General features: G+C 40.5%; 1 protein-coding gene across 1 annotated transcript in view; it reads left to right on the plus strand.

Moving 5' to 3' along the window:
• St8sia6 (ST8 alpha-N-acetyl-neuraminide alpha-2,8-sialyltransferase 6) overlaps nt 1-27,490 on the plus strand; it is a 116,319-nt gene that overhangs the window by 74,829 nt on the left and 14,000 nt on the right. The window contains exon 4 of the mRNA XM_055593830.1: nt 5,385-5,471. Coding sequence (XP_055449805.1) covers nt 5,385-5,471 — 87 coding nt within the window. The remainder of the gene's footprint in view (nt 1-5,384; nt 5,472-27,490) is intronic.

Below are 27,490 nucleotides of genomic sequence, written 5' to 3' on the forward strand. Positions count from 1 at the left end.
TGAGGATCAAACTCAGGTTACCAGGCTTGCAAAACAAGTGCCTCTACCCACTGAGCCATCTCTCCAGATACCTCAAAATATAACTTTAGTGCAATTATGATCACTTTAAAAGTTTTTAAAGGACTGAATAATGTTATTATACCCCAACCTATGTTACTATTTGAAGGGCCTTTGCTTACACATCCACTCTGACTACAAATGTTCTGAAACTGTCAATAACCTGCAGTTTTCTGGGCTCTTTTTGCCATCCATCCATCCATCTCTTCCACAGTTTCTCTACCTCATCTGCATGCCCACCTCAGGGGACCCCATCCTCAGGTGACTGCTTTCCCATTCTTGTCAAGTGTGCTTGTTTCCGATATAATTTGTGTTCTTTTTGAATCTGGCCTCTTGACATTGTTATAATTCTTCTGAGGTCTGTCTATATTGCTACCGTAACAACATTTCATTCCTTTGTACTGCTGAATAAAAGCAACGGATTCCATTAAGATGTAGCTACAACGATATTCTATAGCCCTTTTGGATGACATTGGGTTTTCTTTTTGGGGAGAAGGGTCTGGTACAAATAAAGTTGATTTCGTCAGTTGTGTTTAGGTCTTCGTCTGGATGTGTTTTCATCTCTCTTGAATCATAAACAGGGTTTATGATAATAGCAGGGTTTTCAGGATATGCATATACTTAATTTTGAAGGAACTTCAAAATGGCTTACTAAAGAAACTATTTTATATTCCCACAATAAGCATCAGAGTCCTGGTTGCTCTGTGCTCGTCAACCTGTCCATGATTCTGGTGGATGTGTATGGAAACTTTATAGAATAGTTCAATTTTAGCCATTTTGTTGATGTGCTATGGCATATCACTGTGGCTTTAATTTGACTTTCCTAATAACTAATATTGTTGAGTATTTTTTCATATTTTGTTGGCAAAGTGTCAATTCAAATCCATTTTTTATAGGCATATTTGTGTCATCAGCAATTCTGAGAGGTTACTATACATCCTGGTTCCTGTGTTTGTTGTGTACTTGTTTTTCCCAATCTATGCCTTTAAATTTTTTCTTTATCATGTTTTCCAAATGTAATATTTTCTTTGATATTTAATTTATAGATTTGTGTTTAGTGTGCATACTCTGTATATAGTTTGTATAAAACCCCGAACCTGGGCTTGAGGAGATGACTCAGTCGGTAAAGTTCTTGCTCCGTGCTTGCTCTACAAGCCCAAAAACCTTGGTCCAGATCCCAGGGCACACATTAAAAGGGCAGGTATGACAACCCAAGCCTATAGCTCCAGTGCTGGCAGTGGAGACAGGACACATCTGGACCTTGCTGGTCAGCCAGAAAGAACAAGCTTCAGACTCAGTGAGATTGTCTCAAAAAAAAAAAAAAAAAAAAAAAAAAAAAAGTGGCACCTGGTGCAGTGGTGTACTCTGTAATCCCAGCACTCAGGGAGGCAGAGGTCAGTGGACCTCTGTGAGTTTGAGGCCAGCCTGGTCTACAGAGTGAGTCCAGGACAGCCAAGGCTACACAGAGAAACCCTGTCTCTGAATACTTTAAAAATAAAAAAAGGAGATGGACAGTGACTTAGGGAAACACCTGAAGTAGATTTCTGGCTTTGCACGTTGATAGGCAAGCACAGCTGTGTGCACATGTGCATACATGACCACACACGCACCGTGTGCGCCAACAGTGCATATACACACGCACTACCCCCACAGGCGTGTGCACATGGGGGCTCCACCAAGCTCTGTTTCCTCACAGAGCTCTTACATTTAGATTAGCAAACCATTTGGAGTTAATATTCGTACACTGAGCGAGAGGAGGGCTGATGGTTTGTTGTTGGTAGGACTATCCAGTTGTTGAAGCAGTCACTGTTTGAAAAGATTATTTTTCCCTTGGCACTGCCTTGTTGAACACCCTCATTTCTAGATTTCTCGTTTGTTTAGTAGTTGATTGTTCTGTCTGGACTGAAATAAAACACAGCCTGCTCACTGGGACGATGCAGTGAGTCCTAAATTTGGGTAGGGCCACTCAGCTTTGCCGCTTGTTTTAGATAGAACGAACACCTCTTTTTCTGCTGTAGTCCACATACAAGTGCTGTCTACATCTTCTGCTCCTGCTTCTACCACCCCACCCGTGCCATCAAGGCTTTTTTTTTCCACATTTCCATATATTATTACCATCTTTACTTTAAACTGTCAATTTTCTCTTTGCTTTTTTTTTTTTTTTTTTAAGAAATGTGTGTGTTTGGAGGGGGGTGCACATACCAGTCGACAGAGACCAGTCCTGGATACCTTCCTTCCTTAGAAAGGCTGTTCATCTGCTTTGTGATAGGTTCTCCCATGGCTTTGGATCACCTAATAGGCTGGGATGGCTGGCCAGCAAGCCTCGGGGATCTTTCTGTGTGCACCTTCTGGCCAGAATGACAAACACATGTGCCATCTTGTCATTTTTACCCGGGTTCTGGGAGTCAAGCTCAGGTCCTCGTGCTTGCCAGGTTAGCTCATTAGTGACACAGCCCGTTGCCTTTTGAAGAAATGGAGAGTAAGGAAGACGTTCCTGTGTGTGTTTACACATTCTATTTCTCAAGCTCTTCATTACCTTTTGGTCAACTTGGACATCAATTTGCCCTCATTGCTGTTCTGCCCAGAGACTGCCTCCAGCATTGCTGCTGACAAAGCCCTTGTTTTACCTTCATATTTTGAAGGATTTTCTGATTATTGAATTCTAGAATGAGCTTCCCCTCCAGTCCCATTCTGCAGTTTATGTCACTAGTCAACTGCCTTCCAGCTCCCATTCTTCCTGACAAGAAGTATGTGGCAGGCTGTTGTTTCTTTGTACATACAGTGTTGTATTTCATTACATTTAAGGCTTTTCTCTTTGCTAGTGCTAAGAATTCATTCTTATGTTGTCATTTTCTTGTGTTTCTTGTGCTTCATGTTTGTTGGGTTTCTTTGGTGTGTAGGTTTATAGTTTTCATTAGTTTTGGTGATATATCCCATCAGGCTTCGAAGATGCTTTTCCTCTCTCTGACGGGGACTATAATTATACATATGCCAAAAAAAAAATTGAAGTTGTCTCCTGCTGATTTTCCTCTTTTTTTAAAAGTTAGTATTTATTTGTCAATAAGTTAAAACAATATAGGGCCTTCCTATGGCACCTGGCCCAACTCAAACCTTTGATCCTTCTGCCTCAGCCCCACCCCACCCCTGCACACTGGAACTATAGACTTATACTACCAGGCCCTACTTGTTCATATTTCATTTAGCTTTCCCCATTTGTTTTTAATTTTCAATAGTTTTTATTGCTCGATCTTCAAGTTCGTTAATCTGAGGCATACATTGTAAAATAGTCCATTTCTTTTTTTATCTTATAAATAGCATGCCAATAAAATTTAAACTCAGTTACATCTAGTCTGATGATAAGACAATACATTTCTGTTTCTTTTATTTTTCAATTATGCGTCATATTTACTTCAAATACAATTTCAGCTTTCATTGATTTAATTAGATATGTGTTTGGCCTTCCCTATCCTTTACACTTTCTCTTTGATGGAGATTAGTAGCAAAAGCTGTTTGTTTACTTGTATGCACAGTGCTCTGACTGTTCCAATAACACTCTGAAAAGATTTAACGCCTTGACTTGCTACTTGGTAATATTTTTCAAGACAAGAGATATGTCACAGCAGTGATCCTTCATGATCCAGAATTGAGAATACTTTAGGTAACTTGCTGAATGGGTGTTTGTTTGTTTGTCTGTTTAATTTTAGTTTAACAGTCATTTACAGAAAGTCTTTGGTTGTCTTCAACCCTATAGAAGCAAGCACTTCAGCCAGGAAATATCTCATCTAGATGGTTTGGGAGTCAGAGCCTGGAGCTCTCATGACTTAATGTACTAGGACTCCTGTAGTGATCTCTCTGCGTCTGCTGTGTTTGGGAACTATGTGCTTACAGCTATTTGTAATCCTTCTGGTGGAAGCTCTTGGTTTTGTGCTGCTTTTGGTATTCACTGTGTTCTTAGATTTTTGTGGGTACATCTGCATCTGCAGAGTCAGTGGGAATCAAATTGATTCCTGTTGCTAGCATTGTTGAAGGGGGAGAAAAGCCAAGAGGAAAGAAATTTCGGCTACAAAGAGTTCTGTGCTTGAATATATCCCACCTGTCAGAAATGCCTTCTCTTAGAGATAACCTTGGAGAATCTTCATTTCATTCCTGTGGGTAATGGACTCACTCTACCAGTAAGGCTGTGCACTTTCCCTTCTCTTCTCCACACACTCACCAACACCTTCTCTCTCTTTCTCCCTCCCTCCCTCCCACCCCTCCTCCTCTCTCTCTCTCTCTCTCTCTCTCTCTCTCTCTCTCTTTCTCCTCACACAGCTTTGATCTTTTATGGCTAGCAACTGGATGGCTGAGAGCTGAATGGAAAGAAAACTTAAGGTGTTTTTTTTTTTTCAATTCAGAGGGATATTTGCATTTCAAATGAACAGCCTTAAAGATGAAACAGCATTCTGTGCTTTAGGAATTAATACTTAATGGTGGAATTTCAGATGGAGAGAGATCTAAGGGAGCTGGGATTTTTGTCCCATGCCTAGCCTATCAGACTATGTCACTGTCTAGAGCTTTTTATGCCTGTGTTCAGCTTTCTCATCACAGTCCAGTCTCGATTTCTAATGTATTGCAGAAAATTAAAGCCAGATGATTACTGTGTGTGTGTGTGTGTGTGTGTGTGTGTGTGTGTGTGTGTGCGCGCGCGCGCGCACATGTGCGCGCTCGCTCGTAGGGGATCCTAACTTCATAGCCCACTGTAAAGGTATTTATTAACTTGGAATCTGAAAACATTCAACTATATGTTCATGATAAACATTTATAAAGTATTTGTTATTGAGTTAAAGTTAATATAAGATTGCTTTTGTGAGCCTGCAGCTGTGGCACAAGCCTGTAATCCCAGCACTCAGAGAGGCAGAGGCAGGCAGGTCTCTGTGAGTTTGAGGCTCCCCTGAACTACAGAGCAAGTCCAGGACAGCCAAGGCTACACAGAGAAATCCTGACTTGAAAAACAAAAACAAACCCAAACCAAAAAAAAAAAAAAAAGATAGCTTTTGTGGTCACACAGAGACAGAGAGAGACAGAGAAAAAGAAACATACAGAAAGAACATGTCCACAGTTTATAATACTGATGTTGGCTTATGAAATGTGCAGTATCCATATTCCTAAACCATCATCATTATTATCATCATCATATCATAATGATATATATATTTTTCAAGCTGTATATTCCTAGATATTTGGGAGCAAGTCTGATATTTAATGATTTCTTCTTGATTCCAGGGCTAAAGGGAGGAGACACTGGAGTGAGACTGTCTTGTCTGACCATGTTGATATTCATCTCCTAGGTACTCAGAGAATGACTATCTTCAGATCATTGCAAATATACAGACATGCCCGTGGAAACGGCAAGCAGAAGAATATGACAACTTCAGGTAAAGAACAAGTTTCATAAATAATATGAGTGAAAAAATGCCCTGTTCACTTTATTTTCAGGGGAGAAAAGAAGCATGCTGTTAGCAAGAACAGTAGGAGGGGCTCACTGGCCGGAACAGCTGAACTCTGCAGTCTTGTGAAACTATGGCTATTCCAATGGCTAATACAGACATTTTTAATTTTGCTACTGGAATTAACTCCAAGGAAATCAAAGTTAGAAGGAGAGCTTTTATTACCCTGATTACTGAGTATTAGACTGATGTCAATTCTCTGTGTCCTTTCTGCTTGGTCAATATTTATTTTGTAAATAAAATGTTAGAGCACCAGGGACTTTTGGGAAAGCATGGAAGGAAGAGACTTGCCCATGATGCCATCACTTGAGAAGAAAGCTGGACTGAGGAGGTGGCTCAGGGGTTAGAAAGCTTGCAGTGGAAGCTTGAGGAGCCCACTTGAGAAGGTGGGCGTGTCCTGTGCACTATCCCCAGTGCTGTGGGAGGTGAAAACTGGAGGACCACCAAACTTACTGTTGGATAGGCATGCAGATGTCATGATTTCCTACAGGACCGCCTCCCACATTGGCACTTCTTTTGTCACCTAACGGTCAGAGGCTCTGCTGTGGTTTCAGTAAAGACCAGTCTTCACAATTGCACACGTTTAGCGGTGGGTTTCAGTGCTGCTGCTTCTTGGTAGAGAGGGGAGGAGCTAACTTCAGAAGAAGGACCTGGTTGGGAGAAGCAGGTCACAGGTAGTACATCTTTGGAGATCCCTGGTCCTTTTTCTCTGCTTCCCATCAGCCATGAGGTGAAGAAATGCTGCCACTGGCTCCAGCCATCATCATGCTCCATCAAAAGCATGGGATGAGCCCCCTGACCAAATCTTCTGTGACTGTGTGCCAAAACAAGAAAAATGGTAGCTCTTCACGCTAAGATGTTTTGTCAGGTATTTTATTCATAGCCCCACAGAAGTAAATAATTTAGAGTTAGCTAGGGATTCCAGTTCAACTGTTTGAGCTCCAAGATACTTTCTGTTGCACCATCTAGCTCAGGACTAGATTTGATATCTGATGGAAAGTTGCACCATCATAAGCTAAGTCCAAGTAGAAATAAAGTTAGAGTCTGAGAGACCTGTTTATATAGGCAGGATGAGCAAGAAAGGAGGAGATACCAGGTATTGAGCTATTGAAGATCAATCTAAACTACTTAGCTAAAAACAGGTAAAGTGACAGCAGGAATAAAAGCAGGATGGTGAGCTGTTCTACTTCTGGCTGTTTATTTAGAGCAAGCATCTGCAGAGTAAGGGAAGAAAAACAAGGTGCACTGGACACCCCTGAGTCAACACAGAAAACTATGGAGGCAGGAGAGTCAAGGAGAGTGGGGGAGGGGTGGGGTTCACAGCTAGAGGAGCGGGGGCCCAGCTTCTGAGACTGCTCTTTCTCACAAGATGCTGAATGTCAAAGGGCTGAGAGGAGAGAAGTTAAGCAGGGCGTCCAGAATCCTTCGCAAAGGCCAGTTCTCAAAAGGACTGGAGCCTGAATTAGAATTATTTCCATCCTCAGCTGGATTTAGGAGATCTGCACTTTGCCTAGATAACTAATAGAAGCAAAAAGCAAATCCTCTCTGGAAGGAAGGAGTGCTATTCAGAGACTTAAATTGGCTTTGCAAGTTCTCACGCACATTGGACACAATTAGAATAATATTTTCTATATCCCTTTTATCCTCTTTCTTTTAAAGGTAAAGTCTATATGGCTCTGTGCTGTGTAACTGGCTATGTACTCAAGAATGTCCTTGGACCCCTGATCTCCCTGCCTTCCACTCTGGAGTGCTGGGGTTACAGGTGTGCCTCACCGCCACTTTGGGTTTATGGAGTATAGGATTTTGAACCCTGGGTTTCTTGTGTGCTAGCCAAGAATTCTACCAATTGAGCTACGTCCCATGCTCCCCCCCCACTATAAACAAAAATCAGCGTGCTCTTTAAACCTAAAGCTTCATGATGAGCTGTATATTGTGATGGATGGGAGCTATATGATACATGGTACCATTTTTGCCTCAGTACCATTCCTACATAAAGAGTGCATCAGTAACCATGGTGATTACCCAGCAGCCTATATCCCTTCTGGGCCAACTGAAGTAAACATCTGGGGTTTAGCATTTCTTGTTTGCTGCAATTCAAGAGAATAGCCACAGTGACATTTATCCATTTCCTTGAATATGTATCATACTATAATGCTTATTTTATGGACATATTTGTTAACTAAATGATGTAAACCCGCAACAGAAGTTTGGGCAATTAAATCATAATAACAAAAACTGGGAGCCTCTGCCTATTTATAAATCTGGCATTGTAGAAATACTCCCTGTTATTATAGATGTCAAGTAGCTAAATAGTTTTCCATCTGATTTATTTATAGCATTTTATGTCAAACTGAAGGATAAAATGTATGGTTTTAAAAGGCAATAACATTCTTTTAGCAGCCATTACAAAAGTGACATTAAATTCTCAAGAATATGCGGAAGTGAATATATAATAAAATCTATCTGAAACCCAATTGTTGAAACTTCCTATGGCTGCCTCCTGGGGACTATTTAAAAATTATAGGATTTCTGTGGTCAAATGAGCTAAAAATAAGAGAGTTTGAAAGTCTTTTTTTTCTCTCTCTCTCTCTCTTAAATAAATATGCTGCTTGCTAGGAGAACAGGTACAATTTATTCACCCACAAATATTTGTTTAGGACTTTCTGTATCAAAGGACAGTAGCTTCCTTCACTATCCTGATAGAGTGCTGTGTACAAAGAGGGCTTCAATAAATAGCTCAGTGGAAGGATTCATGAAATAAGCAAGAAAATGCTGTCTCTTTACCAACCTCAAAGAATTTTGGGTCACTTCAGAAAGACAATAAATAAGCAAAATGTGAATTTATTTTTGACTTAGTTTTAGAAAGATTATTTTAGACAAATGTGATGTGATGTGTAAGTGTAATTTCTTGATATGCTTTATGGAAGGAAAGAGAGCTTGAGCATTAGTTCTGAGGGTAGATAGACAGGGAGGGAGGACCAGTATGGGAGTGAGGAAGGCAGGGATTAATTTCAGGTTTGTCCAGGTGGGAGCTGTAAACACGTACTTAGGATAATGAGGATGCTTGTAGATAGAGTGGGAGGTTCGATGGTGCGCAGGGTGCTCATTAGTAGAGACAAGTGCCTGGACATCCCGTGGATACCAGGGACCAATAGAGATGGTCCCAGCAGGGGAATTACACAATGGGTTTATAACTTTAGGGAATGTATTCAGTCAGCACACCGGAGTGTTACGTGGGAGTGCAGAGTCAGAGCAGCTAAGGGGCTGTTTGTAGAAAAGTGACCACAGGAGAATGGGGACCGGAAATATCAAGGGTATTTATGAAGTGTAAAGGGGAACACTTAACTTTGAGATCTTCTGGGCACAGCCTATCTTAACCTGTGTCCCCAACAGTCTGTCATATTAATCTGTGTGATTGGAAGTCGGTAGGCCTTAGTTAGTTTTGATTTCAGATCCGTAATTAAAGGAGAAGAAAAATAAAGTTAAATATGAGAGTTCAGATCTGAGTGATTGGGATCACCATGATGATACATACATGACTGAAACATAGCTTTCTTCTTTCTGAGAAGATGAGCCCAGTTTGGACAGGCAGTGTTTAAAGCGAGCCTCAGACAACAAGGCAAAGAAGACCTTCCTTTATTCAGAAACGGTATCAGTACTAAGGGAAATGTGCTTACCAAGCAAGAAAATCAAGTGCAGGGAACTTGCTCTTCTCAGCAGGCTTTCTTTTTCACTATGAAAATTTCTGTTTTTATAGATGCGAAAGCTTTTATTCTTCTAGCATTTAATTGTTGGGCTTGAGAATTTTGAAGGCTGGTGTTGGAATCTCTTCCTTCTTTTAGAGTTTACCTTGGAATAAGTTTTAAAAGGAAAAGCTCTTTGTACAATGTCCATGTTATTGCTTTCCCAAAGCCGTTAATCCCAGCCCTGGGAAGCAGAGGCAGGCGCATGCCGTCCTAGTCCATGCAGTAAGCATCAGTCCAGTCTTTATACAAAACTAAGATGCATTATTAAATTACCATCAGATAGTTATACTCTTTTCCTAACGGAATGGAGCCATTTGCATCAGAGATTCTGTTTGCTGTGGGATTTGATTGCTTATTTCCCTTTCTGTGTAAACATGTTTATTACATGACACACATACTTACTCCTTCCTCTCCTCTACACAGTCAATGTCATAACCGTGGCTCATTTTTATGAAGTCTTAATTGGACCCAGTTAAAGAGACATTTAAGTAAGAGTTGAAGATGCTGTGTCTCTTTTCTCTTTACCTCCAATTTCAGTATAGTTGCACAAAGTCAACCATATTGAGATTCTTATCATACCTGCTTTTAAAACTGTTTGTTGATTTTCTTATTCGGAGTCCCCAGTTCCCCAAGGCAGCACATGGAATCCACCTGGATTTCAGCTTAAGAAATTGCTCTCACTCTGATAAGCCAATCTCTACTCTTGGCTTGTCTGAGCATGACACTGAGCTGTTTCAATGAAATTAAACATGTTTCCCCTTCCTCACTTGTTCAACTCTTCAAAATTCTTTTGTAAAGTGCTAAAAACGTCCGGTAAGCAGGTTTCATCCCAACAGAGCTTTGAGCATCAACCATTATTCTTAGATGCCCTAGGTAAATTGCATGGTAATTACCACATTAGCTTTCCCAAGTTGAAAGAAAGTACTCATTTGTGAAATCAGTTACAAAAATTAACAAGGACAACAACTATACTTAATCCTCATGTTACTATCACCATTTCTGTCCCAGAAATACTATTATACTGATTTTAGGTTTTTGTTTTTTTTTGTTTGTTTGTTTTGTTTTTTTTGAGGGGATCTCTGGTACCAATTGATTTACTAAAACATACTCATGTTTCTGTGGTATCAGATGAAAACCTAATGGCGGAAATATTGACATTTAAGACTCATGAAAATGATTAGTAAAATACATATTTTGTGCCTAATTACTGTTCCCAAAAAGAATTAGATGGCAACAATTTCATTAAATGGTGAGCTAACCCCCAGGTTTTGATTAAATTAATTTTTTTTAAAGTCGTTCCTATTCTTGTGTTGAGCTTATAAGAAAACATCCCAGGGTGGCTCGGCTGATAAATGAGCTTGCCACCACACCTGATGGTGTGAGTTCAATCCCCAGGACCCTCAGGTAGATAGAAGGACCGAATAAACTCCTCTGGGTTGTCCCCCTTCCACATGTGTGGCACAGTGCACACACATGAACACAGATACATAACAAATAAGCGTACTTTAAATTTTTTTAAAGACTCTAAAATTGTTCAGTAGTTTCGTTGGCAGGCCCCAAAAGTACAGTATTAGACAAAATAAACTTAGATATAAAATGTTACATATACTAATTTTAAAAGTCTGTATTCACGTTGCCAAGCCAGTTTTATTAAATTTAACTTGGTGGAAGTAAACAAAGTCTGCAAACAAGCAGACAAATGAGTCACTTGCAATCCTGCAAGAAGTCCTTGAACTGAAAAACGAAACTGAGTTTCACCACCAAGTTCTCAGTTATCTTTATTCAAAAGCAACAGTTGTGTTTCTTTCATTACCACCTTGTGAGTTTATTCTTTGTCATGCAACCAGTACTTCACATGTTCCAAGCAGTTTGTTCTGAAACACAGATTTCTCAGTGAGAAGCAAACGTCATCTCCATTATGTGCTTCTGATTATACAGGCCGTGCTTGTTTCCCTGAGACGCTGTTTTCCTCCTTCCCGTTCCCTGTTTGTTTGCTGTTTGTGCGTGATGACTGTGATGACAGCTAAAGCAATGCATTTTTATTGTTGTCCAAATGTAAGCAGAAGCATGCACTGTACGCTAGGTGTTCTGGGTCAGCTGTCAGACTGAGCAAGCCTCTTCGTTCAGGACCATTTTTCACCGTTAATACCCTGTCATATCACTGTCTATCTGTCACACCATTCAGCATGTCTGTGCATTTAGAAAAGCAGCAAAACTCACACCATGCCATCACAGCTGCAGCATTTCATACTAGAAGCCAGCTCTTGCACACGGGCACTAGTTCCTCCTCTCAGTTTTCAGAATCTGAAGTTCTCCATTGAAATACACCACACTTTCCTGGGATTTATTGACTCTAAATTCACTTTCAAAACTTATCTGCCAAGTTGCACTCAGTGGTTACCACACTGCTTTACTCACCGGGGTAAGATAAGCCTCCCTGTGGACTGCTCCCCCAGTCAGTCATCCTGTCTTCATAACATCGCTCCAGTTGTTGTTTAAACATTGCTGTTGCATCCCCCACAGTCTGGTTCAGTCAGTGTTTTCACAGTGCCTCTTCACAACGGGCTCTAAAAGTCTCTGCTCCTTTGCTCTGATAATCACAGTCTCTCGTGTCTTATTTTGCATTGGTTTCATTATTCAAAGAGATGAGTTCATCTTTCACAAACTTAAAGAGAACAGCACGTATATAAGCCATGAAGGGAAACCCTCAGTTATCTGTTGCTGCTTCCGTTTGGTCTGTATACATTCTCTCATCTTAGACAGGGGCTGGAAATAACTCTATTCAGTGTGGGCTCACATTTTAAAAAATCTGTGTGTGTGTGTGTGTGTGTGTGTGTATGTGTGTTTGCATGGGAGGGTTCCCGTGGAAGCCAGAAGATGGTGTAAGATCTCTCAGGACTAGAGTTGCAGTTAGTTGTAAACTGCCCGGGATAAGTGCTGGGAACCCAGCGGCTCTCTGGAACACCAAGAAGAGCTTTTAACTGCTGAGTCACGTTGTGTGTGTAGAGGTGTGCATGCCACAACACAAGTGGAGGGGTGAGAGGAAAACTTTATGGAACCAGTTCTCCACTTGCACCTTTATGTGGGTTCCAGGTCATTGGAGTTGCACAAAAACTGCTTTACCCACTGAGCCATGACACTAGCATAGTCTCTGTGGCTGACGGGTTATGAAGGATGTTGAGTGGATTGTGGTATTGTGAGGTTGAACACTCATCAAAACCATACACCATATCATACTTTGTATGTTAGTTATGTCTGGTAGCAGTTATGAGTATCTGCTTCTCTGTCCGGTTCTTGAGTTCCATTTCCCTCTCCTACTTTTGTAACCACCCAAAAGTTGTTAAAGATCCTTCTTTTTTATCTCCTGGAGTTGAAGGGTTGAGGCCACCACACCATGTCAAGTTTTCATGTTTTCAAGTATTATTTTTCTCGTTTTTAAAAATTCCAATTCCTCTGTGGAGAACCCACAGCCTCTGATACGCCAACATGTCACCCATGAGGGATTGGTGGCCTTCTCTGAAAAGAAGAGGAGGGAAATGAAGACATACTGAGAGCCTGCTCTTTGCTGCTATAATAATTTGAACAGTGTATAATGTTAAAGCCACACTGTATAATTTTTAAAAAATAATTTAATATAACTCAATGTTTTATCATTTTAACATCTATAGAGCAATCAATATTGATAAATTCCAAAATATTCTTATCATACCCAAATATCTATTCCCATTGACAATAACTTCTATTTTTTCTTCCTCTATGACTTTGGCAGCCAATGATCTACTTTCTGGCTATGTATGTTTGCCTCCTCAGGAAATTTAATATAAATGGAATTACACAACATGGTCATCATGTTCTCTTTTATTTGCTGGCTTCTTTTACTTAGCATCATGTTTTATGATCTACCCATAGTGACATGTTTAAGTACTTTCCTCTGTTAAGTTGTCATATAATGTCCTAGTATATGATATGCTGTTTTGTTTACTATTTGTTTTAGTTACTTTTCATGTTGCTGTGATAAAATATTTCATCAAAAGCATCTTAAGGGAGAAGAAATAAGTTTGTTTTGGCTAATTAGCTGCAGTTGATGGGGACAGTTACATCAGCAGGAGCTTCAGGCAGTTAGTCATACTACATTCATAATCATAAGACAGAGAGTCAAGAATATTTGCGCTACTGCAAGGCACAGACGAAAAGAAGATAAATTAAAAGGAGGATCCAAGAGAGGGTTCATAAATCTCACTTGGAAGTGGGAGCTGCACTGGACACGGACCCACTTGTTAGCTTTTTGGTCATTTCCCCCTAGTGGGACTGCCTTGCCAGGCCACAGAGGAAGAGGACATCCTCAGTCCTGATTCAACTTGATGAGCTGGGGTGGATGGGAAAAGGAGATCCTTTTTTCTAAGGAATAGGTGAGGGGGAAGGGATGACTGAGGGGGGGAGGGATGGAGCTATAACCAAGATGTAAATTGAACAAAAATAAATAAATTTAAAAAAAGAATATTTGTGCCCAGCTCACAGTCTCACTTTTATACAGTCTAGAATCCCAGCCCAGGGAATGGTGCCGCCCACAGTAGGCAGGTCTTCCAACTCAATTAATCCAGTCAAGATAATCACCTCCACAGACATGCCCAGAAAGAGTCAGTGGCCCATCGGTTTGCCAAAGAGCTTTTATCGAGGTGATTCTAGTTCTCATTAAGTTGATGATTGAGACTGTCAACTGTTCATTAGGTGATGAGCATTTGGTATGTTTTAACCTTGTTTTTGTTGTGAATATGTTTTTATTTCTCTTGGTACACAAATGGGAATGGAACTACCGGTCACATGGTAACTCTGTGTTTAGTATTTTGAGGAACTGAAATCTCTTTTCCTGATCAACTGCACCATTGTACAGTCCTGACAGAATGTTAAGGTCAAAATTTCTCTTTATCCTCAATGACATTTCCGCATTGTGGTTTTGATTTGCATTTCCCTAGTCATTCATTATGTCCAGTGGCTTTAATGTGCTCAGTAGCTGTTTTGTATCTACATTAGAACAATGTCTAATCCAGTGCTTTACTCGCTTTAAAACTGAACTATTGTCTTACTCTTCAGTTGCTACTGTGATTTATAGATTTTTTGATAGCAAAAGTCTAATCATAAAAATGATTAGAGAGAATTTTTTCCCATTCTGTAGGCTTCTTTTTCCCTTTCTCAGCCATGTCCTGTGAAATACAACACATTTACATGCTTATGTAATCCAATTTATTCTTCTTTTGTCACAGAAAATTTTGGTTTTATATTAAATAAAGTATTCCCCAACTTAAGCTTTATGACTGTGCTATGGTTTGAATACAAAATGACTCTCCCATAGGCTCATGATTTGAAAGATTGGTTCCAACATGACCTTATTTTGGAATTATAGAAACATTAGAAGGTGTGTACTATCGAGTGGAAGTGAGGGTTTAGGGACAGATCTTTGGAGAATAATATCGCTATCAACTTCCTGTCTCACGTTCTGCTTCCCAGAATACCATGTTGTGCACTGAATTACTGTGCTCCACCATGTCTTCCCAGCCAGGGTGGACTGAAACACTCTAACATTTTTCTTTCCCTAAGCTGTCAATGTTACGGTGCCATGATGGAAAGATAACTAATACAGGAGAATGATACCAGAGACTATGACTAAATATAAAAATATAGTTCCTCTACATTTCATCTGATTTTAGGGAGGAATTTCATGATGTTTGGAGATGAGTGTGGGCTAGAAACACTCTAGACTGTAAGGAGAGCTGAATTAGTAATTCTGGCAAGACTCAGAAGGCCAGAATTCAGACAAAAATGCAAAAGGTGTGAAGATAATTTGTCACGTCTCAGATGGGGAAAAGGACTTCACTAAGCACTGCACTAGTATTATATACTGGCAGACAAGTTTGTTCAGATCCTACAAGTTGGGGGAAAGCTGACTTCAAAGATGACAACCCAGTTAATTTGATGGAAGACATTTCAAGACAAACAGCATTCAGGCTGTGGCATGGATATTACTGACTGATTTTAGGTAGGTTTAAAGTTAAACATGGAGGCAAAAAGCTGAGTGGATAGATTTGAAAACATACGGTCTGGCCAAAAAAGAGATGAGTTTTCAGTGATGGGCAAGGAAGGTCTGGTTAAAGAGATTAGGGTCTGTAGAGAGAAGCCTTGCACTTTGCATTGAAACAATAAGAATTTTGACAGACCACACTGTAGGCTCATTTAAAAGTCTTTCCTTGAGGAGCCAATAAAGCCCCCTGTTCACACAAAGAAACCCAAGGAGGTGGTTTCCTGGGAAATTGAGCTGCCCATGCAATCAGTGTGTTCTGTAGCTGCTGTCTAAGGGCATCCACCTAACTTCTCAAGCTGGCGAACAGACCCTGGCATCATCCGTGTAATGCTGATTTTGCAGCCTAGCAGAACGCAGGAGTTACAGTGTCTTGGAGGCTCCACCAAGGTTCCAGAGAAAAGCCTGAGGTGTCAGGCAGCAATTGACAAGGTCAGGCTTCCTGCATGGAGATCCTGAGTGATGAATGGTAGTCTCAAGGGGGAGCCCAAATTTCAGTGGAGTCCCCACGATGTCGGAATTCTAACAGCGAAGGACATCTCCTGAGGGAAGCCGCAGGGAAGAAGTGGAAACAGCTTGAGATAGAAACCATGTGGAAATACTATGGATGTAAGAACGGTGCTATCCACGCTCCCCTAGATAACATCACAATAGCACGTACCCCTGATACTGCTCATGGAATCCCAGTACTTAATATTCTTGCTTGGCTGAGTCTGGATCTTGCTGTGAACCTGTCCCTTTCTACAATCCTATTCCTTTCGGATGGTGGGAAGTAGGAATGTTTACTGTATATTAGAAATATGTAAACTTTTCATGTCACAGGGGCTCACAGCTAAGAGTTTGCCTTTGGTTTCAGAAGACCTTGAACCTTGGACTTTTGAACAATGTTGGAAATGATAGTACTGTAGAGACAAGCTTGTACCAAGCCTGCCAATCATCAAGAAAGAGAAAACCTCAACTGAGAAAATGTCTCCTGTAGGCAAGTCTGTGGAGCATTTGGGTTTTGATTTATTTAGGCGTCCCCAGCTCACCATGGGTAGTGCCCTACCTGGGAGCAATCGTGAGAAACAATCCAGTAAGCCACATTCCTCCATGGTCTCTGCTTCAGTTTCTGCCACTGGATTCCTGCCTTGTGTTCCTACTCTGACTTCGCTCCGTGATGGAGTGTGACCTGGAAGTGTAAGATGAAGCAAACATTTGCTTCCGCTGAGTTGCTTTTAGTGATGGTGCTTATCACAGCAATAGTAAGCAAAGTAAGACACTGTAGAATTAAAAGCATTTGCCGGGCTGGAGAGGTGGCTCAGAGGTTAAGAGCACCGTCTACTCTTCCTAAAGGTCCTGAGTTCAATTCCCAGCAACCACATGGTGGCTTATAACCATCTATTATGCCTAATGGAGTGGCCTTGACTATATGGATGACAGGGGTGGAATGTCATGGTTTGAATATTTAACATTCCTCAGAGGATCATGATTGCTTGGTCTAGGATAGTAGTGGTGCTGTTTTGGGGGAATGTGGGAACTTTCTAAGGTGGGGCTTTGCTGAAGGAAGTCATTCACTGGCAGCTGCTCTTGGACCCTTCCTGATCACTTTCTGCCTCTTTGTGTCCACTGTGACATAAACTGAACTGCTCTAGCATGCTACTATGACCATCATTATCACTTGCTATGATGTTCGGAAATCTTCAAAACTATGAGTAAAATAAATCTTTCCCTTTTAACTCTTCTATGCCAGGTTATTTGGTCACAGTGATGGAAAATAAACTAAAACAGTCTATGTTTTCTTCGAAGAGTTTCAGTTTTAAACTTTACATTTGATTCCATGATTCATTTTGAATTAATTATTGTGGCATGAGCTGGGTCTCCAAGTTCATTTCCATTAACCTGAGTACCACTTATTGATAAAATTGTTTTCACTGCATTGTATTGAAAGCCTTAAGAAAAAATTGGGCCAGTGAGATTGCTCAGTGTATAGCCACTTGCAACACAGGCTTTGAATTTGTTCTTTCTTTCTTTTTCCTTCTTTTTGAGACAGGTTCTTGACATATAGACCTGGCCAGCATGGAATCTTCTAAGCAAACTGACTGCTGTGTCCATCTACCACCAAAAATCACAGAGGCACATTTTGTATTTAACTCTTCCCTGTTCATGGCATTGTCGGTCATCAGCATCATTATCATCATCATCATGCAAGTCTACTCCTTATCCTTAGTCTCTTTGTTTTCTAAAATGGAAATGACCCTTTATTTAAAGAAGCAGTCCCTATAGTGAGGTGCTTGCTAGGAAATTGGTTATAATTTAGCCTCTCACTACGTGACAGCTGTTGTTATTTACAGTTTAAAATAGTTTCTTAGCTTACTATTAGCGTTTCACTAAGAATATTTAACATTCTTGATATCTATAACTATACAACATGTCTATGATGTAGCAAAATTTAAAAAAAAGAAATAAATCAAAACATAAATAAATAAATAACCTCAGATCCAATCCTCTGCTTACAGAGAGGTATAAACACACATATGCCCCAGTTTTTCTTCTGTGATCATTTCATATAGGTTTTGCCATACCTGCCATAAGGACCCAGCACTTCCTATTCAGTGTGTTCCATTAAAGCTTTCTTTGATCCTTTCATGATGGAAAATAGGTCACACCGAACACCAAGTACAAAGCCCCGGCTTTCTAAGTCACAATCATCTTGAGCATTATTTTCCTTAGCAAAGAACATAGCACTGTGGGAGCCACTGGCTGCTTGTTCCTCCTCTTCAATATGGATGATCAAATCACGTGTTCTAAGGTCTAAACAGAAGTGACTGTAAAATGCCTGACAGTTTATCAGCACAATGATAGCAAGATCCTAGAGCTCTGTGTGCCCTAATTAATTACCCCACAATTGGGAATGAAAAAGAAAGAGAAAACACAGGGTGGGGATTGGTCATTCATATTTAAAATGCTGTTGGGCAGAGTAGATTTGGATCTATACAGAAGCCAGAGGTTCAAAGGAGAAACATGTGTCTAGTTCCCAAAGGCCATGCAGAAACAGAAGCTGAGTTTGGGACTAAAGCCAAAGAGCAGATGATAAATTCCACAGGGAATCCTGATAGATGTCTTGGAAAAATGCCAGAGATGAGTCCTGGCTTTCTAGGAGCAGTCAGAGGACAGCTGTGGATGAGAGCCAGCTTCCATAAAGGACCATGGGTGTAGCCTACATAGTTCATCCTCACTCCATCCAGAGGTGGACTCCCATCCAGAGGTTTCTTAATGCTTTTTACAGGTGCATTCAATTCAGTCTTGATCTAGAATGTGGAAATTCATAAAATAATGAAAGCTTTTGAAAAAGGTAATAGCATCAACACAAAATAAACCAAACTACTTCTCTTAAAGTATGCTTCAGGGAGTTGTCTCAGTGAACAACTTGCCTTGGTGAACAAACCAAGACAATCTAAGTTCAAATCTCTAGGACCCAGTCAGGACAACTGGATCCATTGGTGTGTTTCTGCATGGTGAGGTGGGAAAAGGAGACAGAAGCTCCATCTGGAAACTTGTGGTACACCTAATCTAGAATTTGCAGCCCCATGGGAACAAGAGGGAACCTCGTCAAAACAAAGTGGAAATTAAAGGCCAACAGTCGAGGTTTCCTTGGGCTTCTCTCTACACACACACTATGGATTGTGTGTGCTCTCACACACAAGTCCAAACACACACACACACACACACACACACACACACACACACATACACACACACACACACACAGAGAGAGAGAGAGAGAAAGAGAGAGAGAGAGAGAAGGAGAGAGAGAAAATATGTTTTTAAGAATGCTTTACAGAGTAGCTTGTTGGTGTCCTCAGCATTAAAATAATTAAATTCTTCATAGGACAGGATTTCGTTCAGGATCTCATATGGTGCCGGTCCGGGGCTGCAAAACAGCAACAATGGCAATAAAATGTTTCTTAGTTATTCTTTTCCTTCCCCAAAAACATCCCGCTAAGTAAAACTATGAACGCTGTCAACAAGAGTTCAGCACAAATGACTTCTTTATTTCTTTCATTGAAAATAATTTTTTTCCATACAGTATATTCTGGCTACAGTTTTCTCTCCCTCTACTGGCCCTAGTTCCTCCTCCCATCTATATTCACAGGCATCTAATGGATAATAATAAAGCAAAATATAATAAGATAAAATAAAGCCATACAAATCTTAATAAACAAACAGAAGGAAAAGAGCCCAAGAAAAGGTACAAGAAATAGATATAGATGCAGAGACCAACTAATTCATACACTCAGTAATCCCATAAAAATACAAAACGAGAAGCCATAATATATATATGCAAAGCCCCTAGGGTTAAAAAATAGATAAATATAATAAAAATTTTTAAAAAGTGCTGAGATGACATTATGAGACAAGGAAGCCCCAAGGATGCCCTTGGATTTGTTTTCTGATGATCATCTACTGCTGTGTGTGATCTACCCTTAAGAATAGCTTGTGTCCCCTAGGATAATCCCTTGGAGAAAACAAATTTTTCATTTTTAAGTGGTTATCAATTGGAGATCGTGTCTGAGTTAGGGACGGGCTATATCTCCACATTTTCTTTCAGCTCTAGAACCTCATCTGGTTCAGCATGCAGGTCCTGTGCATGCTGCCTCAGCCTCTGAGAGTTCGTATGTGCGTTGGTCCTGGCTTGTTTTTTATGTAGGCCTTACATTTATGAGCTTGCTTTCATTGTGTCCCATAAGTTTGTATGTGTTGCATATTCATTTCAATTCAATTCTAGAATGTCTTTCATTTATTTATTAATTTCTGTCTTGACCCATTTATCATTCCGTAGAGATTTGTTCAGTTTCGACTAGTTTGTAAGCCTTCTGCTGTTTCTGTTGGTGCTGATAACCAGATTTCATCTGTGGCATGCAGATAGTCTGTAGGGTGTTAGTTCAGTTTTCTCACATCTGTTGAGACTTGCTTTGTGCTTATTTGACTATGTGGCTAATATTGGAGAAAGTTCCATGAGGTACTGAGAGGAAGATATAGTCGTTTGTGTTTGGGTGGAGTGTTCTATAAATGTGTTAGGTATATTTGATTTATAATGTCAGTTAGTTCCAGCATGCTTCTATTTCAGTTTTGTTCTGTCTGATGACTGCTGGTGAGAATGAGATATTGAAGTTTTCCACTATCAGTATGAAAGTCAATATGTAATTTAAACTGTAGCAGTGTTTCTTTTTATATAGGTGCTCTTGTGTTTGGGACATAGATGTTAAGAATTGTAATGTCCTCTTGGTGAATTTTTCCTTTGACGCATATGTCAATGTCCTTGCCTGTTTCTTCTGATTAGTTTTGGTTTGAAGTCTGTTTTGTCAGATGTTAAAATGGCTGTAACAGCTTGCTTCTTAGGACCATTTGGCTGAAATATCTTTTTCTAGCCTCTTATTGTGTAGTGATATCTTTCCTTGATGTTACAGTATGCTTCCTGGATACACAGAAGAATTTTCACACCTATTCTATTAGTCTGTGTCTTTTAATTGGGGGATTGAGACAATTGATATTGAGGGATATCAATTACAAATGAGTGTTGATTCCTGTTATTTTGTTGTTTTGGGGGGTGGGGGTGGGGGTAGTCTGTGTATGAGAGTGCTTCTCTTTTCTTTGACTTTGCTGGTCTGGAATTGTTTTCTTAAATGTAGTTAACCTTTTTTAGTTAGAGTTTTTCCTTCTAGAAGCTTCTGTAGGGCTGGATTTGTAAATAAATACTGCTTAAATTTGGCTTTATCTTGGAATGTCTTTCTCCATCTCTTATAATTGAAAATTTTGCTAGGTATAGGATTCTGGGATGGCATCTGTGGTCTCTAAGAATCTGTAGATCATCTGTCCAGACCCTTCTGACTTTTAGAGTCTCATTGAGAAGTTGGATGTTATTATAATAGGTCTGCCTTTACATGTTACTTGGTCTTTTTTCTTTGAAGCTTAGTATTCTTTCTTTGTTCTGTATGCTTAATGTTTTTATTATTATGTATCAAGGAAAATATCTTTTCTGGATCATTCTATTTGATGTTCCTTGTGCTTCTTGTATCTTGATTGGGCATCTCCTTTCCTATGTTATGGAAATTCTTTTCTATGATTTTGTTGAAAATATTCTCTGTGCCTTTGACCTGGGTTTCTTCTCCTTCTTCTATTCCTATTATCCATAGAGTTGATCCTTCATAGTGTCCCAGATTTCCTGGATATTTTGTACCTGCAATTTTTTAGATTTAACATTTTCTTTGACCAAGGTATCCATTTCTTCTATTGTGTCTTCAGTCTGATATTCTTTCTTCCATCTTTTGTATTCTGATGATGAAGCTTGACTCTGAAATTCCAGTTCAAGTTCCTAAGTTTTTCATTTCCAGATTCCTCTCAGTTTAGGTCTTTATTGATTCTGCCTCCACTGTCAGGTCTTGAACTGCTTTATTTATTTATTTCTACCTAGATTTCTTTAGGGGCTTTGTTCATCTCTTCTTTAAGGATCTCTATTATATTTATAAGAGCTATTTTAAGGTCCTTGCCTTTTGTTTCAGCTATGCTGCATTTCTCTGAACCTACGACAGTAATGTTGTTAGGCTCTAGTGGGGACATATTGCCCTGGCTCTTACTGATTATATTTTTTACAGTGGCATCTTGGTTTGGAATGATTTTAATTCTAGGTGCTGATATCTGGTCTTGCTTTGTTGTATGGGTATTTTGTTCCTTGTTTTATGTTGCCCTTCCTAGTTTCGTGGCTGTGTGTTGCCTAATAGGGAACACTTCTGAGATCCTTCTTGGGGCTTCTAATTACAATGTGTCTCTAGGTATTGGGAGCTGATGCTTAGGAATGGGGATAGGCTAGGGGGGGGGTTGATAAGGTACACAGGAGAGAGGAAAGCAGAATGTTTCATCAGGATCTACTTAGTCCCTTGGGAATGGGCCAGAGAGCAGGAGAGGTCACAGCAGGTAGTCTACTGCTGAGCTGGGGATGAGCCTGTAGAATTGTATTTGGGGAAAGAAAGGCAAGGGAAGAACTAAAGCTAGCCCACCTGCTTCACTGGTCTGTGTGGCCTATGGGTTCCTAAGGAAGGCCTGCTGGGTAGTGGAGCTGGGATAACAGGAGGAGTAGGGAGGAATGCTGGAGGAGAAGATCTTTGTGATCTGCTGGAGATGGAAAAAGAGACAGCAGAAGCTGCGGTAGTGGTCTGCTACAGACCTGGGGTAAGGACTGGGCACTGGATATGGAAGAGCTATGAAGATCTGCAGGCCACAAATGACTTCTTTTCATCCCCTTCACACTATGCAACAATGACAGGGATGCCTTTGTTCTGTCTGAACACTGATGTGCATCTCAACATTACCTTCATTGGTTTTGTACTTTGAGGCTTGCTTTTCCTTGGTCAGGTAAGTCACAGTTAACAGTAGCAGTTTGGGAAAAAGCAGGGGACAGTCATGCAGCTGCAGGGCTAGGAACATCCCTGACTTCTCTCTCCTGTTTAGATCTTCCCTGGAGTTCATACTTCTCAGGGATCTGAGCTGGAAGCCCAGGCTTGACTCTGGCTATCACTGGTCATTGCCTATTTCAATGCAATTTCAAAAATTTTAGCGGTTTCTTACCCTTAATATGGTTCTAATCTATCTACTCCTTAGAACCCTCTCTGTCCTTGTCTTTTTTAACATACATTTTTAACTCACATGTTGTTCTGGTTTTAGTTTATTTAACCTCAAGTCATCTGCTTAAGTATTAAATCTGATATTAAAAAATATTTAATAACTGTTTCCAAAATTCTCAAAGTCTATTTTTCTCATGAAATCAAAGTGATTCTATGTCTTGCGACAGTAACCAGGTGGACTGTTTATTTGTTGCTTTTTTCTTTGTATGTTTGTTTTTGCTGTGGTTTTATTTGTTCATCTGAGGGAGAGGGAAGAGTGTGATGACATCAGTGAGGCCACCTGGGTTCAAATCCTAGTCAGGCTTGCCTTGTGACCTCAGGCAAGTCACATCACTTCCAACTCAACTTACCTGAAAACTGGAGAAACAAGTGATTAGAACAGTGTTTCCCTTCTGGGCTGTTTTAAGGATTAAATAAGTTAACATAGTAAATGCTTGGAGGGATTCTGTGTTTGTATTTGCTATTATTATTTATTTATGTACAGGAGCCTTGGGCTTATGTTCCTGCTCTTCCTGTTCTTATGTGGCTGTCTGCTGGGTCTCTTCTTGCCCTTCTGTCTGTGGATGGTTTTTCCTGTGTAGAGCTGAGGTTCTGTACATGTTTGCATCTCTATTTCATGTGTCACATATCTCTCGTTTCTGTGTGTGACTGTCTTTTACCCGCTGCTTTTATATCTCTGCTTTTCCTGGTACTTTCTTTGTCTAACCTTTTCCAAGGCTCTTCTTTTTTCTGCTCTGCCTTGTGCTATGCCCATCCATTTCTTTGTCCTATCTTGGTTTCTCTATTGTTTTAGTTTGCTCTATCCATCTTCTGCCCTTAGCAGAACATTTAACAACCCAAATAAAAACCTCCTGAATTCATTAAGGTATTTTCTATTACCTTTTCAAAAATGTATTAAGTTTATGAATACAGTATTCTCTATGACTCCTGAGGGAGAGAATCAAATTGTTCTTTGCTTACACAAACATCTATTGATTTTCTTCCCTGTGGTTCCGTGACCCTTTGGAGAGAAAAACATAGATTGCTCATTTGACTAACCTTTCCAACTAACCATAGTTAACAAACCATTCATCACCTCCATTGCTCTGCTCTGGGGCTCTTCCCCTTTTTGTTTTCATCCAAATTGTACTGTGGCTGGTGCAAGATATGAGTCAGGAAGAGGCTTGACATGCTCACTGGCCAGAGCAGCCATGTATGGGAGATGCTGTTGGTAAGTATTTGTGAAATGAGTGGATTCTACCTGTCTTTAGAGAGAGTCTAGAAGACCACCTGTCACTCAGCATTTGCCTTGTCCACTAGCAGCCTTTGCCCCTTCTGTTTGCTTTCTGAACTCAGTAAATGTATTTCAAATCTGTCTCTTCTCTCCTTTGTACCCTAAGCCACTTGTCTGTACCCTGAGCCCTAAGCGAACTAAGCTTTGAAAAACTTTTTTAAAAGATATATTTTCTATGTATTTTGCTCACATTTATGTCAGTGTACCATGTGCATTCATGGTTCCCACAGACATATGTGTGAGCAAAAGCATAATGCCCACCAAGGTCAGAAAGGGTGTCAGATCCCATGGAGTTGGAGTTATGGATGGCTGTGGGTGCTGGGAACCAAACTCTGGTCCTCTGGAAGAGCAGTCAGTGCTCTTGACTACTGTTCCATCTCTCTAACCCCACCCCTGAAAAGTGGGCAAAGTGATGGGAGTCATGAAGGCATTTTTATATGTCCTCTCTTTTCAGTTCCCATTAATCTTCCTGCCATCACTCCTGCTAGTCCTCTTTCTTTTCCACTCCTATCCCATGGCATACATATGGATGTCTATCTATGCACATGTAGCATATGTACACACAGGTTGCAGGCTGTGTGTACATATTGGAAAGAAAAAACACGATTTGTTTTTTCTGGATCTGGCTTATCTTGCTTACTACAACAATACCCAGTGTCATCCATATTCCTGCAAGTGGCACAATTCCTTTCTTCTTTATGAATAAAACTTCACTGTGTTTGTAGAACACATTTTCTGTATCCATCCACTAGATGGTGGATACCTACGTTGCTTCCAACTCGGCTACTGTTAGTGGTGCTGCAATAAACAGAGATGCGCTATTTTCTCTGCAGTGTGCTGACTTAGGCTCCTTTTGTTGTATTTCCAGGAGTGGCTTAGCTTGGTTACATCACTGCTGGTGAAAATGTTAACGCATCCATCCTTATGGAAATCAGAATGCAGGTTCCACAAAAAGCAAGCAAGCAAACAAACAAACAAACAAAAAACAACTGTAAATGAAATAATCTGATTAGAACATTTTCTTGTAGTAGCCTGCTACTCACTCCCTTTCTCTGGTCACCTGCTGCTTTCTGTCCTCTGATAAAACAAAATACTGTTTTCAAGCATAGGCTGTTAGTTCAACAAGAGTTTACTGGGGGCTCTGATCTACTGGATGGTCCCATGCCTTTATAAGTTCTCTTGCAAGCCCCACTAATCTGGAACTCTTCCCATGTGCTCCTAGCATCAGGCCTTCTCACCTCAATCTTTATTATGTCAGACGCTATCAACATACTAATTACAGCTCCCGTTACGTAAGCAAGCTCCCAGAAGGCAGGCCATGTTTTGTCCATGCTTGTTTTTAATAATGTGAGTTCTAATTCCCATGACCTTTGACTTTGAATATTACCTGCTGGCTGCCCAGTAAAATGTGTGAATTGTTGCTGTGCACTGATCCTTGTTTTAATCAGCACTAGCAGCTGTCACAAAATACCACAATCTGGGTAGTTTGGACAGCATTTATCCCTCACAATTCTAGAATCTGGTAGTCCAAGATCAGGTACCAGCACAGCTCTGTTAGTGTCAGATTAGATCCTTTCTCTGGTTGGCACAGGAAGCCAACTTCACATTCTTATGGCTCCGTCCTCATGGCCTCATCTATCCATTGTCACTGTCCAAAGACTCCTTCTTCTGATACCATCATATGGAGGCCCACAGCTCCAATAGACACATTTTGAGGGATTCAGGCACTCAAGTCCAACATTCCTCATTCTGTACTTTGAAGTTTCATGGTTTCATTAATTCTTCCCTCATATTAAAGTCTTTCAGATATTAAAGTTATTGTGTCTTCAATGTGGATATAGCTAATTCACTTGTCTTGGATTTCACCCTACTCTCTCCAAACAGGGCTTTGCTAACGTGCCTTTGAAAGAAAGGCTTCCACCCAAACTTGACACAGCAACCACGGTTCATCACTGTGGAAGGTATCTATCCCTCTCTTCCTAGCCAGTGTTCCTTTAATTATATAGTTTAAGGCAATATTTAAGTTTGGTAATGGTCTACAATGCTGATTTACAGCAAGACAAGTTGGTTAAAAACAAACAAACAAATAAACAAAACCTGCCAGTCTTCAGCATTCTCAAACTGGCCTCAGAGGCCACTTAGTGTCAGCCACCGTGGCTAAATTGTTCCTTTCTCGTACTTCCCTGTATCTCATCCCTCATCACTGCACACGTAGACCCACGTAAGACACACAGCCCCATCCTGTCCTTCCCATCTCTCCCTGCCACCTCCAAATCCTGAGCCACGAGGCTTTTGTGTAGAGGCCAAGCAGGGGTTTGATGCATGCTGTATGTGGCATGAACTGAAAAAAGAAAGCCCTTTGAGTCCATGTGGTTCTCTTTATTGTTAGGAGGTGCTGCCAAACATGAAGTTGGGGATTCTAGAACCATCTATTGAGTCACAGTAGTTTAGACGAGGAAAAAAAGTATACTCATGAATTTTCAACTGTTCCTCTCTGAGGAGCGCTGCACACCATGGCTTTAGGTAGGCAGTGTGGTGCAGAATATAGGTTTTATTCTTGGCTTTATCATTTAGTACCTTACAACGAATGCATCCTTGTAATTCTCCTTAATAGTTCCGGGACATCATAAAGGCAGAGACACTGATGTTTTATTCACCAATGTATAGACATCCTCTCATAGTACTCACAATTTAATAGGTACTAAATATCTATGAATGAATGAAAAAGTGAATGAATGATCAATATGCAAGACCAAATGAACATGATTTGTGACTTCCTTAACTTTGGGCGTTTGTCCACATCTGTAAAAACAGTATTAACCGTACACACTTTGTAGGGTCTCTGTTGTGCTTAAATGTCACACAAAGCTTTAGGCACAGGGTGAGACTCTCGGGCAGTCTGTGAATTGTATGTTGTGTAGCAAGGTGGGGGAGGCAACAGGAAATGGGCATCAAATAGATTCCTGCTCATTGTAAATGTAAAGAAATCAAAAGACGGGCTGGAGAGGCTGCTCAGCAGTTGAGGGGTCTTACTGCTCTTGCACAGGACCCAAGTGTGGCTTCCAGTTTCCACATGGCAAGTCACAACCTTCTGTAACTCCAGTTCCAGGAGATCAACGTCGTCTTCTAGCCTCTGTAAGCACAAGTAGCACACACACACACACACACACACACACACACACACACACACACAC

This window comes from Psammomys obesus, unplaced genomic scaffold (assembly GCF_907164565.1).
Source record: "Psammomys obesus unplaced genomic scaffold, mPsaObe1.curated_primary_1811, whole genome shotgun sequence".
In the NCBI taxonomy this organism is placed as follows: domain Eukaryota; kingdom Metazoa; phylum Chordata; class Mammalia; order Rodentia; family Muridae; genus Psammomys; species Psammomys obesus.